General features: G+C 33.7%; 1 protein-coding gene across 1 annotated transcript in view; it reads left to right on the top strand.

The window, feature by feature from the left end:
• The first annotated feature begins 3,880 nt into the window (after positions 1-3,880).
• The window catches only part of LOC133189879 (uncharacterized), a 39,557-nt gene continuing 22,676 nt past the window's right edge, over positions 3,881-20,761 (top strand). The window contains exons 1-6 of the mRNA XM_061325281.1: positions 3,881-4,325; positions 4,897-5,081; positions 7,537-8,501; positions 8,897-9,150; positions 11,195-11,987; positions 15,108-15,454. Coding sequence (XP_061181265.1) covers positions 4,956-5,081; positions 7,537-8,501; positions 8,897-9,150; positions 11,195-11,987; positions 15,108-15,454 — 2,485 coding nt within the window. The 5' untranslated portion in view covers positions 3,881-4,325; positions 4,897-4,955. The remainder of the gene's footprint in view (positions 4,326-4,896; positions 5,082-7,536; positions 8,502-8,896; positions 9,151-11,194; positions 11,988-15,107; positions 15,455-20,761) is intronic.

The raw sequence follows: 20,761 nt of genomic DNA on the forward strand, positions 1-20,761 counted from the left end.
GAGCTGATTTTTGGTATGTGACTTTACCTTGATTAGTTATAGTTCAAGTTTGCATTTCGTCCCGCTTCATTGATTTTTGACGGAATTATGGCATTTTCAATTCTTAACGGGAACCAGATTACACTTGCCGGTAGGGGACTAGTATTGCTAATGCAATACTCTCAGAATGCTTGTTTTTGTAGATTTCTAACATCCGTGTAATCAGCCGCTGCATTCTGTAAAATAGTTCTCCAATGTGCTTTATTAATTTCTTAATAATACATGTAATCAAATAGTTCATGTTGAAGCTTACAACTGGCATCATTGTCCGGATATTCGTCTTTGACAAATACTGTAATAGACTTGATTAAAGACACTCTTCCATGGTTTTGTTTCCAAATCTCTCAGACGATATCTGTTTTATATACTATCAACGTAAATTCCAAATATTTGCTGAACGACTGAAATGGCTCGCAACCTTTGTGACGTTAGTGAATTATGTTGCGTTCTTATTATGACGTCATCATAGAAGTGGCCCAATCTAACCCGATTTTACAAAAGCAAAAAATTATGAATGAATAAATAAATTAAACATGATTTCAACAAATCTGATTCTAATTTGAATAACAAGTAGATGATAATTTATATTATTATGACATAACTTCTGTTGTTTATATCCATTCTGAATGAGAAACTCAATCATTATGCAAATACTGTCCACCTTATTTTAAAAAATCAAGCTGGTTTTAGAAAAAACTATTCTACTCTGGACCACATCTTTACTTTGTATGCATTGATTGAAATATCAAAATATCATAGGAAAGGGTTGTATTGTGCTTTTATTGATTTTGAGAAACTTTTGATTCTGTTTGGCGTGTAGGACTTTGGAACAAAATACTATTAAATAATATAGATGGTAAATGCTTCAATGTTATTACACAGATGTATAAAAGCATTAAATCTAGAGTTGTCTCAAACGGTCTGTATTCTGAACCTTTTCCTTGCACTGTAGGTGTGAGACAAGGGGAAAATCTATCCCCATTTCTGTTTGCAATATATCTAAATGATCTTGAAGACTTCATGTACTCAAATAATGTAAAAGGTTTATCATTTATATCTGCCAAATTAGAAAAAGAGTTTGATTTGTATCTTAGATTGTTTGTTTTGTTATATGCTGATGACACAATTCTTCTCTCAGAAACACCAGAAGATCTTCAACACCAACTGAATATTTTTAACAATTATTGTAAAAAATGGCATCTGAAAGTTAACACTAATAAAACTAAGGTTGTTATCTTTGGAAAAGGCAATCCAAGAATTGAAAAACCATTTACATTAAATGGTAATATATTAGAAATTATTGATAATTTTAAATATTTAGGTGTAAATTTTTGTAAAAATGGTTCATTTAATACAAATATTAAGGAATTATTTCAAAAAGCAACAAAAGCTATGTATGGTGTTATAGGAAAATGTAGAAAACACAACCTTACTGTAGAATGTACATTAGATACATGTATGTTTGACAAAATTGTAAAGCCTGTATTTTTATATGGGTGTGAAGTATGGGGTTATAATCAGTCACCATTAGTTGAAAAGTTGCATTTAAAATTTTGTAAACATATCTTACATGTAAAATCATCTACACCAAATTTTATGGTATACGGTGAATTAGGTAGATACCCTATTTCAATTAATATTAAGGTAAGAATGATAAGTTTTTGGTGTAAATTATCTCTTTTACAAGGTGATAAATTATCATCAAATCTGTTAATTGTTTTGAAGAACTACAATAATCCATGGTGTAACTTTATCAAATCTATACTGAATGAATGTGGGCTTTCTTATATCTGGCAAACTTGCCAACCAGTGCATGTATCTTGGCTGAAGAAAGTAGTTTTTAACACTCTGTATGATCAGTTTAAACAGTCATGGTACAGTGAAATGTTTAATTCACCTAAAGGTCTTAATTACAGAATATATAAAACTTCATTTTGTTTAGAAAAGTAATTAGTGTCTTTGCCTTGTAAGTACTGGAAATTATTATGTAGGTTTAGAACTTGTAATAATAAATTGCCGATTGAAGTTGGGAGATGGCAAAATGTACCAAGAGAGAATAGAATTTGTAAGTTATGTTCAAAAAATGAAATTGGTGATGAATATCATTACTTATTCAATTGTAATGATCCATTTATTCTGAAATCAAGATTATCACTAATATCAAAGTATTACTATTTATATCCAAATGTGTATAAGTTTGATCAACTTTTTAATACAAAAATACAGTTAAATTGATAAAACTGTGTAAATTTATAAAAATTATCTGTGAGAGAGTTGGCTCTCCTGGTTAGGTCATTATTATTTTTTGGACTTTGTACTTTTTCTGTTTCACGCATGCACATATGTTTAACTATATTTGTAATCTGTCTCTACACTGTACTTAATGTCAGTTTATGAGAATAAATTCATTGTCATTGTCATTGGTGGCCCTGTTGTTCTTGACGAGAAAATTAAGTTTTAAAAAGAAATTTCTATATATTACAATATATATGTGGAGTCTGAAGTTTTTATCGTTAAAAAAAATCACCTATATGGTATTTATACATGGAATTCCATAACCCTCCACAAAAGAAGTCTTAAGTTTTTATCGTAAAAAAGAAGATGAATAAGAAAATACGGGACCCTAACCCCCCCCCCCCCAAAAAAAAAAAACAACAAACAAACAAACAAAAAAATTTCTGTGAGGGTGATATGGAATATCGTTTATATTGACTACTTTATCTTCGCACATGCACAGAACCCATCATTAAGATGAGAGAAAGCAGAAAGCAGTTGGCAGTAAACAGGTTTTTGTTGTTGTTTTTGTTCTGTTTTGTTTTTTTGTTTTGTTTTGTTTTTTTTTTTTTTTTTGGTTGTTTGTTTTTTGTTGTTGTTGATGGTTTTTTTGTTTTTTTTGTTGTTTTTTTTTTTTGTCAAGAAATTTCTGGATTGCATGGGAATTTTTAATTTTGACTGGGGTGGAACCCCCCCCCCCCTTGGGAAAATTTCCTGGATCTGCGCCTGGAGGAATATTTCGCATCAGCATCCAATGCGAGACGGAGCTTCAGTTTTGTATGGTTTAGTCAGAAGAACCTGTCTCCAAGTCCTGCAGAAGAATATTCATTGAAATCTTTATTACAGTTATTTGGGGGAGATACCGGTATAAATTTATATTTTATAACAATGTTATTTATGTCTCTGCTTAGGATGGTATTTCCCTAGAGGAAACAGCAAACATGTACTTTTTGGGGTTATGAATAATGCTGCAATGTAAGCTGGTAAGTGAATAACAGTGATTCCTATTCACTTATATTCCATAAATTATCCTGCTGAAATATGGCAGGTACTCTTTGTTGAAAATGAACTAGGATAACTCAATATGTACACCTTTATGGTGCAATTTTTAGAAAGTCACCCCCCCCCCCAAAAAAAAAAAACCAACTTACACATATAATTAACAAATAACCAGGACTCAGTCAACCAAATAAAGGAGAGGGGATTGTGGGTTTATACATAGAAATGATTATTTTTAAAACAAAAGCAAAAAAAAAAAATGTATGATCAACCAACCAATATTCAAGTCAAGTAAATTTTATTTATAGTCGACATGTATATAAACATGTAAATAAAGAAATGAACAAACAAATTGAATTGTATATACAGTATAACAGATTAACATGAGCTGTGATATTAACCAACCCGGTCCTTTACTAAAAGTACAAAGGTACATATTCAAAACAAAAATACGAACACCCCTGGATTTCCACAGTCTTCAACTATTTCGGATTAGCGGATTGGTTTTCACATTTATCCATACCGGATGTTGGATAAGAGGCTGGGGAAAGAAAATATTCGGATTCGTGTGAGTGCGTGTATTTGTTTAGAGATACAACTTATAAGTGAAAAAATAGTGTGTATCATTTCAGCAGAAACATTTCATCAGTATTTAGTCTCCCAAAACGCCAAGGGCTTCAACTGTTGACTGCGCAGGCACGGAAATCGTCAGAGACTGGAGGCATCCCGAGGTCGGCTTCTTTGTTTTCCTTTTTTGGTCCGCGCGGTCCAGTCCGCATAAATTACAGTGATATCAAATATCAGGGCTGGGGTCTTATCAGAACGTGGAATGTGAAGTTTAAAAGATACTCTGCTACTTTTACTTCTTTGTAACAGTGTATAACAGGAATAAAACAATAATAAAAAGGTATTCGTTAAGAAGGACCTAATTTTACTCAGAGGCTTGACTGCAGACACTGCTATGTGGTGAGCCAATGTTTATCAGAAAACTGAGTGGCGGATCATACTGCAATGTAAGTTTTTCTTCTTGATTGTAAAATGTTTTCATTCTATTTGAAAAAAAAATGTGTATATATTTTAATGGAGAAAATGTGCTATACAAAGTTAATAATTTTGAACTATCATAAGGTGTCTTTGATGACAAGATGAGAGGATTTAGAAATGTTACTCCTGTTTAATATTCAGACATACAGTCAGTGTATGGAATGCATGTATCTACTACCACTCATCACTTCACAGTTTCATATTATTTTTAAATTCAAGATTTATATAAACATATTTTAGAAATTTTTTGAGTAATGGAGCCTACATATGTATGTAAGTTTCACAACTGTTTGATAATAAAAACTGAATTACAAGTGTATAACTAGTTTGTCTGCAAGCACTAAATCTTGCCTTATGTTTTACAAGTGCATGTGAATTTCAGTGTCTATGCCATCTGACCATATTACAATTTACAAGTTATCAGTCCACATTAGTAAAATAATTTCAGCCATTGTCCATTTTTTAAAGATGTAAATGTGTAACATATATACTAGGTAAGTGCGTAAATGACTAAATGTGATTATCTTTCTTTTGAAACAGGTTCCTTAGAATTGGAGCTTGAAGAATATTATTGAACACATACTAAAAAAAATATTAAAATGACACAGCACAAGGTTTATATGAATCAAATCCACTGCAGTTCCCTGCTGTGTGAGCTGGCCCAGATGTGGAGGAACCAAGCCCTCTGTGATGCCATTATTAAAGCAGGATCCATCACAGCTAAGGTACACACATGTTTTCTCTTGGAGGGGCCACTCTGGTCATGTGTTAGACTTGTGTTATCAGGACTGGTCTGACTTAATTCTCAACAGATGTTAGGACTGTGTAGCTCTTGTTCAGTTAGCCACATGTGCTATGTTTGTGATACCGAATTATAAAAGATGAGATGCATATTGAGTGTTTTCTTAGCAGGTTAATGTTCTATGGTAATGTTTCATAGATACACTGTAGTTCTATATTAATTTGGATTGGTGATAATTAGAGAAAATTAAAATGATTACAAATTAATTTTGATTCATGTAAAACATAATTTATTTTGATGAAAGATATTCTCAAAGTCCTTGATCATGCCTTTATGATCAGGAATAGTTCTTGAATATATGCAGTTTTAGATTTAACAAACATAATGCATTAAATTCAAAAAAGTCATCAGACTTGCAGTTTCAGCTGACAAGAGTAGGACAAGTATGGTAGTTAATAAGTTACAAGTAATTAGTGATAATCCATTACTTTCTCTACATGTATTTACCAGTAATGTATCATTTTGTTACTGGAGAGATGGCATGTTAACTTGTAATGGGGGTTGTCCCTATTTACTTTACAATATTCACACTTCACAGCCAGAGAAAATTGATTAACAGAATTATAATGCTGACATAAAAATGAAATGCTTATTAAGTTATTAAGAAATGTGGGAGGATAATTATCTAAACAAATAGGAATTTCTGTTGAAAAATAAATGTAACAGTGCTCCAAGTCACACTTACTATCAGGTAGCTAAATGGCGACCCCAATTTTTTTTTTGGTCGCCATTTCAGAATTTCTGGTCACCATCAACAGATATTTCACTTGCCATGGTGAAAACGTTTTGTGAATAACACATTTATTATATAATAAAAGGAAAGAACAAATACTCATATATGTACATATATAATGTCTTTTTTAAATCAAAGATTACTTAATTATCACTGTGACTAAACAATTTGCTAGGCTGAAGGAACCACTTATGAAATATCGTTATTACAAAGAACCACCTGTATGGTTGTACACAGAAGAACACAAGTCATTTCATTCTAGAATTAAAGTTAAATCCCCAAAAATTGCTACAAGTTTGACTGATGTGTACATCAGGTGGAAACTTTGAGATTGGACTTTGTCAGCTGTTTGTCATGTTTACTTTATTACTACGTACCAAACCTATTAAACAGTTGCTTTTAATATTGCCAAAAGATGAGGATGTGCAAGCAATAGTAACCAAATGCTCCATTAGCAAGGTCGGGTTTTAAAAAGTCTACAACATTTGGCAACTATTCTATACAGCATGCTGTCATATCATTACATAATCTCAGTCTTTGCAAAGTTTTAGGAATGTCTTCAAACATATTCTTGATAAAGGATCTTGGGAAAATTAATCTTGACCCTGATCATAAACATGGACAATCACTGGCCCAATTTTCTCATTCGCAAAAATGCAAGTTGGTTTTAATTTCTAGTCGCAAAACTATTTTTTTGGTCGCAAATGCGACTATTTTAGTCGCAACTTGGAGCACTGTGTATGCATATACATTAACAAATATTATGATTGTAATAACTTTACCCACAAGTAGTTATTATTTATTATAATATTGTATTGTACATTTGTCTAGTATGCTCATATTAGCTGTAATTCATATTAGCTTCAACTCTGTTGCCAGGGAATAATAAAACTCTTTCATGATTTGAAATGCTTTTTCTAGTACAGTTAAAATTCGGTATCTCGAACTCAATACTTACTTACTTTCTTAGTCCTCTTTGTGCTTTGAGCACTTAAGGCCTGCACCAAGGACCTCCATCTCTGTCTGTCCACTGACATATATTGCTGTACCATGCCCCAAGTCCATCCCTGATCTTTCATCTCCTTTTCTACTGAACGTCGCCATGTCTCCTTTGGTCACCCTCTTTTTCACTTTCCTGGTGAAGTCCATCTTAAGGCTACCCTTGGTTTATCTGATGTTTCCATTCTCAGCACATGGCCAATCCATTTCCATCGTTTCTCTTTAATCTGGTCGGATATGACAGCTGTTTGTGTTCTTTCATACAGCTCCTCATTGCTGATCTTGATCTCGAACTCAATGGGACCAAGAAAAAACTTTGAGATATCCAAGGATTCAAGATATTGAGGGTAAAATACTCGAAGAATACTTGGTTGGGACTTCAAAATTACTTCGACATATCCATGATATTTGAGATATCTGTGTTTGAGATACCTAAGTTCAACTGTATTTGTAAAATTATACCTTCATGTTATCTCTGTAGTTACTGTAAAAAATGTGAAAAGTCTGAAGAGAAAAATACTCGTGTATCTGACACAGTTCAAATCTTAACAGAATTATCATTCATTTTACGGATGGTAACTTATTGACACAATAGGATATATAGTGAATAACATTCTCCTCACTAAGATACATTTGACATTTACAGGCCCATCGCTTGGTTCTTGTGGCAGCCTGTCCTATGCTTAAGTCCATGGAGAGTGCTTCAGTTGGATCTCACCTGGAAATTAGACTTGCATCTGACATAAAAGAGGAATCCATCAACACATTTCTTCAGTATTTATATGAGGGATGTATGGTTTTAACTGAAGATAACTATAAAGACATTGAAAAAATTGGACGAATTCTTCAAGTGGACAGTGTCATTAAATGCTGCTCAGATTTTTACAAATGTCTCAATTCGTCCTCCCAGTACAAATATGACTATTATGACCATGTTGAATTCAAGCATGTTAGACAGACTGATATGTTGAAATTTAGTGAGAAATCCAACAAAAGATCAATGGACTCCAAAAACACAAGCCAGGGAGGGAAAAGGCAGAAAGTACTCAACTCAGACTCCCCCTCATTTGGTGCTAACCCCAAAACTGATGATCTGCCTGGTCCTCCAAATTTTAACAGTCCTAAAGATCACAACCGTCCATTTAAAATTGGTCCAGCTAGCATGTCCAGAAGGCCTAATGGTGGTGTGGATGTGGTGGAAGATGGAGTGCAAATCCACCATGTGGATAAGGATACCTCTCCTGGGTCATCACATGTGGTGGACACATCATCAGCTATGTCAGTCTCAGTAGCCAGTCAGATACAGCCGGATATAAATGTTCAAGTGGTAAATATTGGCAACACACATCATACCTCATCTCCATCTGTGATCTCAAGGATACCCAACAAACCTCCTCTCTCAGGGCCATTTCCCACTGAAACAGTTGACAACAGGTCAGACTCTCCCATTTTCGTAGCAGGAGTGGGAGTCAGGGGTTATGGAGCCACCATGGTACCACCATCAAAATCCTTTGCCATGGGCAGCCCAACCATGGTGCCTGTTGGTCCTGCACAGTTTCCAACGTTTGTGAAAGACACCATATCAACCTCTAATACTGAGGAGGAAGTAGGGTTAGTGAAAAATGTGATTTTCCTTAGATGTTTTAGCCATCTATCAAAATAAGCATCAACTTTTAACACAAATTGCTTCAACATTTAAATGTAACATTTCTACCAATTTTGATGAAATTACTGTAATTTAGATGTAGAATAAAGTCTAAATTTCATTCAAGAGTTGCAGAAAAAAGGATTTGAAGTCTCTTCATATATACAGTTTGTGAAATTTGCTATACTGAAACACAGGAACATGAAAAAACAAAATGTAAAAAAAAGAGTAGTTTATGTTGTCACAATCAGATCACTCATAGCACTAAAGTTTTAACTCTTAAAAAAAGTGGTTAGCAATTGATATCTTTTTTAAAATTTGATAACATGTTTAGTGTACATTTGTTTGTGTACAATTGTAGTATGAAGAGTCGATCAGAATCTCAGTCAAGTCTTACTACTAGTCCAGACCTCTCCATCGTGAAGAAAGAGCCAGGAATCAGCACACCATTTGTGGAGGTCCAGGAGCAGGGGATGATGATGATCCGTCGAACAGACACGGACAGCGAACAGCAGGAGGAAGTGTCCAGTGACCTGGAGATAGAGGAACCTCCCCCTGATGACAGTTTTACGGGTGACCCTGGGAGTGAGGCCTCATGGATTGGGGGACAGGCTGGTGAGTTTTATGTTTATAAAACATATAGCTGTAAAGGATGACTCTTATACATATAATTAGACAGAGAAAGAGATCAGCATAGAGAGAATTTGAAAGGGAAACATTTTGTATAGTGTGAAAAGCAGGGACCAGCTTAGACCCTGAATTTAGGGAGAATTCACTTCTCCCTCATATTCAGTGGGGGAGAAGTTTTAAAAATTAGGGAGATCTGGAACACTTAATACTACCATCTTTTCATAGAGGAAATTTTTAATTGTACCCTTACATGGGTAATCAAGGATCTTGATATATATTAAGACCGTAAAAGACCTCCACTTGTATATATGTTAAGGCCATAAAAGACCTCCACTTTGTTTCAATATGATATTCATGAAGACCCTCTTGATCTCTTTTCTCTGAATTTTTACCTAAACTTTCCACTCTTTTCTCTTTTTTTTTATTTGTATACCTGTTTATGTATGTTTTAAATGATAATTGTGATCTCATAATTTACATTTCACAAACATGTAACAGCATGGGCATGTATGTTTTTCTTCATTTCAATCAGGGATGTGTCAAAAGTTAAAAACTAGCTGTTACAGAGAGTGATTGATTGATCAGCTCAATAAGATATACATGTACAGTACAACTCAGTTATAAGGAAGTCATAGGGACCCCTATGACTGAGATTTTTATATGCATATAAGGAACAAAGTGAAAAGTCTTAGCATTATTCCTAAAAGTTTGCTTATTATAATAATGGAGTTTTCCTTATAAGCGAGTTCTTTATAATCGAGTGTTACTGTAATTATATTAATTTTCAGTTTATATGCTCAGTTCATATCCACAAATTACCCTTTCATTCTTTATTTCCACTTTAAAAGAAAGCTATTGAATTTTCTTGTTGTTTAAATTTTGCCATATTGAGTTATAAATGACTCAATAATCATTTGAGACTTGTATCTTCTTATTAAAAAGTTGCTTTAATTTGAATTTTGACTAGCAAATTTAATTCAATTTGCTTTCATATGCTGTAAATGACATTAATAGATGGAGTTAGAACTCAAATATTGATTCCCCTGAGTACAGTTTTGTGAAAGATATCTATCAAGGTTTAGGACATTTTCTTGACTGTCAGAACTTTTAGATTATACAAAAATTAGAATAACATTAAATCATCTAGAGTTTGATTGCAGGAAGAGCTCTTTATATCAATAAATTTGTTGATGTTCCTGACTTTTTTCAGTGAGACCATGTTTAAACATACATTTAGATTTAAAAATACAGTTTGAGCTGGTTGCTGTTATGCATGTTTAAATGTTACCTTACAGAAGTCCACACCATAAACAAAATTGTTCTCTATATTCAGAATACAGAGAATTAAATTCTGGATAATCAGTATGAGTGAAACATCTATGGGATGAAAAGGTGCTCTGAATGTATGAATTTGTGCAATGGGGAAAGTTTTTGAGCATAAATGAAGTATTTACGTGTTCAAGCATGTTATTGAGATGAAAATGCTTCTCTTCTGAAGTTATACTTTTGAGAAATCGTGCATTAAGCAACTGGATGTGACTGCATATTGGATTGGACATGTGCCAGAGAGAGGCTGGTTTTTCAGTGCATGAAAATATACCAAGCAGCATTCTGATGTGTGTGTCTCAAAGAGTACTAACTCCGCATGAACTGAATTCTCTCCCTTTATCACTTGAACAAAATCAGGCAAGTTTATATTAATATACCCTGTATCTGTCTTTCATAACGCTTCAGAATTCTTACAATTCATCTTCTTCTTAAAAATATCTTTATAAATGAATACAGAGTTATAAACTTTTTTGAGTTCAAAATTTAAAAATACCTCCAGATTATTTTCATACATCAGAAAGTTCTTAACAAGAAATATAACAGCTAATGTAAATTTTTTTTTTTTTTGGAAATGAATATATATAGCATTGCTTTTTCAGTAATTTACTGATGCCAATATTTGTAAGGTTTCATTAGAACTTTTTTAAATTACACATGTTTAAATATTTTATTTCCAATGAAAAAGTCTCCTGTTTTGCAGGTGAGAATGAGAGCAGTACGGAGAAGGGCTCCTGGCACAGTGTTGAAACTAGAGGTCCATATGCCGTGAATGAGGAACAAGGAGGTGAGGTCAAATTTGACCGCAATGAAATGAAATTTGATGGCACAGATTTAAAATTTTATGATGAAGTGTTACCAGGGCATAGGCTGATAAGGATTGAAGGTAGTAAGAAAGCATGTGCTTACTGTGACATTCAACGTTTGAAAACAAAATCGGGGTGGCAGATCAAATCCTATTTCAAGTGTCTTGCTTGTGATATACCACTATGCAAATCTGACAAGGAGTGCTTTCTTAGATACCATGAGCTGAGGTTGGAGCAACCAAACGTTCCACCCAAGGAGCTTCATAAAAGATTGAAAACAAAGAACAAGCCTCTTCTACTACATAATGTGACACCTTCACAGATGAAGTCCTCCAACACATCTTCACCCTCGCCGAATATATCCATTGAAGAGTCTGTCACAACAGCAGACATCATTAGGGCTCACCTATCCCCCTCCGACTTTTCTGAGCAGAACCCTGCCCCTCCTCTCCTTACTCCCTACCTATACAACACCTCCAATGTCCCTCCCCTAGATATTGATTCCCCGGAGCACAGCAACAGCGGGACACCTGAGAAACTGGACACACTACCACAGGTCAACAAAAAGGAAGAGAAGCAGACACCAAAAGCAGGCATCACCCGGAAGTCAAGGAAATCAGTGAAAACAAAGCCAATGAAAATTGTTTTCAATGAGGAAGAAAATGACGCGCTTGGTAGCGATGATTCCGATGATTCCAACATGGAGGAGGATTACACTATCAAGGAAAGGGTATCACTGGACAAGGCAAAAAATGGGGCTGTGTCAGCAGTGGGAACCAGAAAAGAGAGAGGTCAATCTCACATAGTTATACAGTAGCTTTAGAGATAGAACATTGAATAGATATGGGATACAAACATTTAAATACAGTATTGAGAAAGAGTTGTCATCAACAGATGTTTTGTACAATATTATTTGTCATCATTTGTATTGTACATGTATCATGAGCACAAAATTGAAAAGATTTCAACAGCAAAGCCATGCAGTAAACTATTTTTTCTTTCAATCTCTCCTCAGAAAGGTTATGTTCCTGTGTTGGAACTTTTTCTTGGAAAATAAGTTTTAAAGAGAGATAACTCTTTCTGTCCCTTGTTCTCAAAGAAACATTTTTTTTCACATTAATTTCTTGTTACCTAATACAAGTACTTGTGTTTTTAATTTAACTTGGATACTGCATTATTTCACAGATATTTAGCAAAAATTTAAGTGAAATTTTTGAACTCATGAAAATTTCTTTGTTTAGATAAATTCTTTTAATCTGTAAATGTGAATGATTAAATGAAGTTTTACCTAAATATTATTCAAGTCATATGTCATGTAAAATAAATACAGAACAAAATCAATTGTTTTCTATAATCTCATGGTATTTGCACATTCTTCATTGATGTAGTTATTCTAGTCATAGTCTAGTTCTTTAGTCAAGTGACATACAGAAAAGTGCCACTACCCAGGACTAGAATTTATAATTACAAAAGTGCCAAGGAAAGATTTTGCACTCAGGTTTTATGGTGCTAATTCACAGACATTGCTGATTTATGTATTAAGTATAATGTTTTCTGAAGATTGAAGGAGACTTGTGTAGTTTAACTTTGAAGATGTTTAAAAAAATTAATTTTTGATGTTTATATTTTTTTGATGTACATCTGTATATTTGTGTGGATATATAAGTAGTTTCTTATTTGATCCATTGTAAATCCCATTACTTTAGAAGTGTGCCACCTAGTAGTTCTTCTTTATAATATTTTCCTAGTCATAAACTATATATATCTCATTCTTGTGCCATGAATAGGACCATTTTATTATACCAAACAAATATCATTAAGTGACAGAGTTAGGCTCTTCAATTAAGACATGCTTTACAAAGTGAGATTTTTACAAACTTTGTACAGGTATCTTTGGTGCTTCCTAACTGAAACAGTAATTCTTAAAAGAACTTATTTTGAAAAAAAGTTTTTTTTTTATTTGTGCCTATTCAGTTTAACCATGTTTTATTGTATAGTTATGACTATGTATTTTAAATATACATGTATATGTATAATATATTCTTTCATCAGCTTTCACATGTATGTGATGGACTTATTTTGAATCTCAAATTAAGTTGTGAAAATTATTTCAGTGTATTATATTTTAAGAAAGCTTTTACAAGGAGTAGCAATTTTAAAAAAAAAAGGTTTTAAAAGGAGTAACGATTTTAAAACCAGCCATGATTAAAACTATAGCAATGATAAAAAAAAACATACACGGTGCATTTGAATGGCATCTTACAGGTTTAGTAAAAGTATTACGTGTCCTATTTCACTGTGTTCTAAATTTTAGGTGTGCCTTTTTAAACATGTCAATCATATATAATCACTAACAGTGCCAAATGTATGCCAGGCACTCTACTAATAGTGCATGTGAATCCAGACAATGTGAATTATTTTGCATGATATGTAAAGTGATTTTCTATATAATGTTTTATGTGTGAAGTAAATACAGTTTTAAATAAAGCTTTCTTATGCAAAATATATCATTACTGGTTATAATTGTGATGTGATTCTTGTGTTATTTTTCCAAATTCATCCTGTTGTTTATCCGATGAAAGAAAAATCTGGACTCCGTTTTATTAAAGAACTTATGACTAAGCTAGATCTAAATATAGTTTTATGAATAACTTCTTTTTACTTTAATTTGAAAATGAATTTCATCTCCTTTAAAAAGATCTTAAAACAATATTTTATACAAGTAATTTTCGACAGATTCATTAATTTTGCAAGATTTTACGATCAACTTAAGTTTAAGTCGATGAATCCTTTTGTAAAACAGGCCCCTGATGTTAAAACCAACTGTTCACACTTTTAGGACCAGCATGTTTGGAACCCACATGTATCTCTCCTTTACACTACATTCAACAATGTAGTGTAACAGAGAGAAATCCCATAGTTTCTGATGATGAACAGTGTAGTAATGGAAAGAAATCCCATGAGTTCTGATGATAAACAGTGTAGTGTAATGGAAAGAAATCCCATGAGTTCTGATGATAAACAGTGTAGTAATGGAAAGAAATCCCATGAGTTCTGATGATAAACAGTGTAGTGTAATGGAAAGAAATCCCATCGGTTCTCATGATGAAAAGTGTAGTGTAACAGAGAGAAATCCCATGGGTTAAGTTGATGAACAGTGTAGTGGAACAGAGAAATCCCGTGGGTTCTGATGATGAATTGTATAATGTAATGGAGAGAAATCCCATGGGTTCTGATGATGAACAGTGTATCGTAACGGAGAGAAATCCTGTGGGTTCTGTTAATTTTGATCATAGAAGACTGAGACTTGTGATCTTGTGAGTCGGATCTCAAAAGGAGAACTTTTGATATAAACTTAATAGAACATAGTGCCAAATTTTTGGTTGGTTAATTACATTTTTTATGTCAGCTTTTTAAGTATTTGTGTTATGTTCTTTATTATGGGGTAGATAAGGCATCTTTACAAGCCAGGAGGGTATGGTTCACTCAACTCCTGTAGGGAGTAGAGGGGATTGTAAATCCTCTGCTTGTTAAGATTCCTTACCTACCCCAGGAAAGGAGGGAAGAGTTTTGGAACAAGAAATAAAAAGCACTGAGACACCTAAAACTAAAGCTTTTATGAACATTTGTTAGAGTAAAGAGGATGTAATTTCTGCTAATGCAAACAGGGGTAACTGAAAGTTTAGTATTGTAAATTAAGGGAATCATTACAAAAGTAATTTTCAAGTTATGTGTACCTGTTAAAAGTATATTGTTTTATGGATAGGAACCCTTTTACTGTGTAACTGGGTCTTCCTTTATCCTTTCAGGGTTCAGGAAGACTCAGAGGCCTGGACTGCTAAAGAAAGAAAAGAGTTCTCCAATATCCCTTCCATTCACTGAACAGAATATTGTAGAATCTCATTTTACTATTACACTGAACAACGAAAACTCTCCAGGAATAACAGGCACATCAGAAAACCAGCCAAATTTAGAACCAGTCCCAAGTGATAATGTCAGCAATGTTGATACAAAGGATATGTGTATGAAAGATGATGAGGGACAAATACATAGATTAGTGAGCAACCCAGGACACAAAGCCCTCACGTGTGTCTATTGTAAAATGACAGGAAACAAAACAGCCTGTGGGTGGCACATCAAATGTTACTATAGATGTAGTGTGTGTGATGTGCCTCTTTGTAATATTAAACGTAACTGCTTTATTCAATATCATGATAAACTTAAGGAGGGACTCTTAGGTTTCTGATGAATTAAATATTCAAAGTATATGTTCATACCTGTAAATTTCTTTTCTGTTGAGATGTAAGGAATGTAAAAGATATTTTTCTTTCTTTCTTACATTTGTGCTACTTATCTTGGAATAGGTTAACTGGTTTTAAATTTAGCAGGGTATATATTTTTGGTGGCAGAAAATATATCAATGTTCATTTTTACTGCTAATAGAATAACAAATTATCAAATGATTCAAGAATCAAGTCTTATAGTATTTTATGAAATAATTAGAATTTTTAGCTCACCTGAGCCAAAGGCTCAATTGAGCTTTTCTGATCAAAATTTGTCCATTGTCTGTCGTGGTCATTGTTGTTGTCATAAACTTTTCACATTTTCATCTTCTTCTCAAGAACCACTAGGCCAATTTCAACCAAACTTGCAACAAAGTTTCCTTGGGTGAAGGGGATTCAAATTTATTCAAATGAAAGGCCATGCCTTCTTCCAAGGGGAGATAATTATGAATTCTTGAAAAATTAATGGTATCATTTAAAAATCTTCTCGCAAACCACTGTGCTTGAAAACATGAAACTTACGTGAAATTATTGTGAGGTAGTGTAGAATCAAATTTTTTCAAATCATGACCTCCGGGGGTAGGGTGGGGCCACAATGGGCGATCAAAGTTTTACATAGGAATACATAGGAAAAATCTTTCAAAATCATCTCAAGAACAGCAAAGCCATGATTGGTCATAATTATATGGAAGTATCCTCAGGTAGTGTAGAATCAAATTTATTCAAATCATGAGATCATGACCCCGGGGGAAGGGTGGGATCACAATGGGTGATCAAAGTTCTTCATAGGAATACATAGGAAATTTTTTTTTAAAAAAATCTCCTCAAGAACAGCAAAGCCATGATTGGTCATATTTATATGGAAGCATCCTCAGGTGGTGTAGATTCAAGTTTTTTTTTCAAATCATGACCTCCAGGGGTAGGGTGGGGTCACAATGAGCGATCAAAGTTTTACATAGGAATACATAGGAAAAAATCTTTCAAAATCTTCTTCTCAAGAAAAGCAAAGCCATGATTGGTCATAATGATATAAAACCATTTTCAGGTAATTTAGATTCAAATTTGTTCAAATCATGACACCCCCCCCCCCCCCCCAAGGAGAATAGAGGGGCCATAACAAGGGATCATAGTTATACAAAGGAATATAAAGGATATTTGTGTCATATTAATTCAAAAGCATCCTTAGGAATTGAGATTCAAGTTAGTTCAAATAATACCAGCCCCCCTCCCCCCTTTTTTATAAACTCTTCAAGACTGAACAGATTTCTGCTTTTTCCTAGCCAAAGTGCTCAGGTGAGCAATGTGGCCCCAGGGCCTCTTGTTAAATTAGAGGCTTAAATTATAGAATATTTAAATAAGATATGATTTCTCTTCCAAACTACAATCATGTTCACTGTTGTAAACTATCAAGCTGAAAAAAAGATTTGAGGGAAACATAGGTAAAACTGTTCTAATGGTTGATATGGATTGTTTAGTTTTGTTTTTGTTTGTTGTTTTTTTTTTTGTTTTTGGTATCATTCTGTATCTCTATATGATTTCTTTACTATACATGGATTGAAAATTAGAAGATTTAAGGATAATATGTTTATAGAGCTTAGAAAAAAATGAAGAAAATTGATATTACAAGAAATTCAAGTTATTCAAGTGAAATTATTCAGGAGCATGGCTAAGGAATGCTTAATGTGAGAGTATATTTAAGCGAAGGTTTATAGTAGCCACCATGAGGTCCCAATATGTTGACTAGATATATCCCAGTGAATTCTAAATAAAAGATACTAGAGAGACTGCCACATTTGTTTCATATTTGGATTTTTTACTGACTATGGATGATAGTTAATGGCTGACTAATAACTAAACTGTATGACAAAGGGGATGACTTCAGCTTTTCCATCATCAACTTCCCTTATACAGGGATATCTCGAATACCATGGATATGTTGAAGTCATTTTGAAGTCCCAACTACTTATTCCTTAAGTATTTTACCCTGGATATCTTGAATCCTCGGTTATCTTGAAGTATTTTCTTGGCCCCTTCAAGTTTGAGATAATGAGGTCTAACTGTATATGTAGCAATATTCCAACATCTCCTGCATATGGTGCTTATGTCTCCTAACAGATTTGAAATGCAATAACATTCTCTAAATACAATCAATTTTTAAATGGAGGCAAGCTACTCACAAATAAGTTGATGTTACAAGGATTTCAACGTCCCCTTTTTAAGTCAGCTTTTCGCAAATTCTATGTTCTTGTCTGTAAATACAACCCATCATTGGAACATATTTTGTCTGACAATTTGTTTCATACCATTTGTTAGGGCATCAATGGGTGTGACCGGTTAATGGGAATTAGTTGTTTGACATGAGTGATTCCTTCTGAGAAATGTAAATAAGCACTCCTTAAAGGCTCTGAACAGTTGAGGGGTTTGGTTATCAGCAGTTCATGATTGCATGCTCAGGGATACTTGGAATATGTGAATCATCATTTACCTTTTAACCTTGGTTAAATGCAACCAAGCATATGGTAAAAGATCTAGACCTTTTAAGGAGTATATAGCAGTATACAAAGCTTCATGGAAATATCTTGAACAAAATGAAGGAAAAGTGAAGTCAAGGATATTATAAAGATCAAGGTACCGTTAAGTTGAAATGTTGTAATCAATATTTTTATATCCCGCCATGCTCGCTCCGTGATCGGGAGGTCGTGAGTTCGAATCTCGGCCGCGACTGACCTAAGTCGATAAAAAATGGGTAGCAACTGTTCCTTCGCCATGCGCTCGGCACTTTGAAGTGAAAGTTGCGGATCCTTCGGATGAGACCTTAAAAACCGAGGCCCCGTGTCACGGTAGGCGTTGGCACGATAAAGATCCCTCACTGCTCAATGGCCCTGAGTGCCGAGTAAAGGTCAAAATTTGAAGCCCTTCACCGGTATATGGTGACGTCTCTATATGAGTGAAAAATTCTCGAATGGGACGTTAAACAACATACAATCAATCAATCATATACCCCGCCATGAATATAGCCGGGGGCATATAATGGTGTCATGTCCGTTTTCTGTCCCTCTGTCCTTCCGTCTGTCCCACTGTCACACTTTGTGTTTAACTCAGTTTCAAAGAAACTATTATGGATATTTTTATCATACTTCATATGCTGATACATATTGATGACAGCTATTCAAGTGCATCAACATTTTTGACCTTGACCTTTCCTTTGACATTGACCTTACTTTTCTTAAATTTGTGTTTAGCTCAAATTCAAAGGAACTGTTTAAGATATTTTTATCAAACCTTATATCCTGATACATACTGATGAGAAATATTCAACTTCAACATTTTTTTACCTTGACCTTTCCTTTGACCTTGACTTCATTTTTCTTAAAATTTGTGTGTAGCTAAGTTTCAAAGAACTTTTCATGATGTTATTATCAAGCTTCATATGCTGATACATATTGATTATTCAACTGCATCAACATCTTTGACCCTGACCTTTTATTTGATCTTGACCTAACTTTCTTAAATTAGGGATTATCTCAATTTCAAAGAAACTTTATGTATTTTTATGAAATCTTATATGCTTATGCATATTGATCAGAGCTGTTCAACTGCATTTACATTTTTTAACCTTGGCCTTTCCTTTGACCTTGACCTCACTTATCTTAAAATGGTATTCAGCTCAGTTTCAAAGAAACTATTCAAGATATTTTTCTCAAACATAATATGCTGATACATATTGGTAAGAACTTTTCAACTGCATCAACATTTTAGCTCTACTGGCCAGATACCAGAAGAGCTTATGTCCTCTGTCCTCTGTCCATTTCTCTGCCTGTCTGTCCATCTATAAACTATTTTTCAAAATGCTACTCCTCCTACAGTTTTGGTCTGATTTCAATATAACTTGACACACAAGTAGACTACACTAAGATACATAATTCTATAAATATTGTTTTTTTTTTATTTATTTTGATGAACAGTGGTTGCCATGGTTACTAAAAATAGAAATATCTGTGAAATTCTTTCAAACTGCTACTCCTCCTACAGTTTTTGTCTGATTTCATTAAAATTTGACACACAAGTACACTACACTGAGATACATAATTTTATATATCAGTTTTTGATTTCAATGAACAGGGTTACTTAAAAGAGAAATATGTGAAATACTTTCAAAACACTACTCCTCCTACAGTTTTGGTTTAATTTCAATATAACTTTACACACAAGTATACTACACTAAGATACATAATTCTGTGTATTCATTTTTTGATTTTGATGAACAATGTTGCCATGGTTATTATAAATAGAAATTTCTGTGAAAAATTTTCAAAATGCTACTCCTACAGTTTTGGTCTGATTTCAGTATAAATTGGCACACAAGTAGACTACACAGAGATACTTTACTCTTTTTAAGGGTTTTTGATTTTGATAGATGGTGTTGCCATGGTTACTCAAAATAGAAATTTCTGTGAAATTCTTTTAAACTGCTTCTCCTCCTACAGTTTTGCTCTTATTTCAGTATTACTTGTCAGACAAGTAGACTACACTAAGATACATAATTCTGTTTATCAGTTTTTTTTTGATTTCGATGAATGATGTTCCCATGGTTACTAAAAATAGAAATATATGTGAAATTCTTTCAAACTGCTACTCCTCCTACAGTTTTTGTCTGATTTCATTAAAATTTGACACACAAGTACACTACACTGAGATACATAATTTTATATATCAGTTTTTGATTTCAATGAACAGGGTTACTTAAAAGAGAAATATGTGAAATACTTTCAAAACACTACTCCTCCTACAGTTTTGGTTTAATTTCAATATAACTTTACACACAAGTATACTACACTAAGATACATAATTCTGTGTATTCATTTTTTGATTTTGATGAACAATGTTGCCATGGTTATTATAAATAGAAATTTCTGTGAAAAATTTTCAAAATGCTACTCCTACAGTTTTGGTCTGATTTCAGTATAAATTGGCACACAAGTAGACTACACTTAAGATACATTATTTTGTATATTGCTTTTTAGCTCACCTCGACGAAGTCGAGATGAGCTTATGCTATACCCCCGGCGTCGGCGTCGGTGTCGGCGTCGGCGTTAGCGTCGGCGTCCCAGGTTAAAGTTTTAGGAGCAAGTCCTATTCCCAATTAACTATAAGCCCTACCTGGACCAAACTTGCATGGAT

This window comes from Saccostrea echinata, unplaced genomic scaffold, assembly GCF_033153115.1.
Source record: "Saccostrea echinata isolate AGI-Se365-2 ecotype Australia unplaced genomic scaffold, CSIRO_AGI_Sech_v1 ptg000020l, whole genome shotgun sequence".
NCBI lineage: Eukaryota > Metazoa > Mollusca > Bivalvia > Ostreida > Ostreidae > Saccostrea > Saccostrea echinata.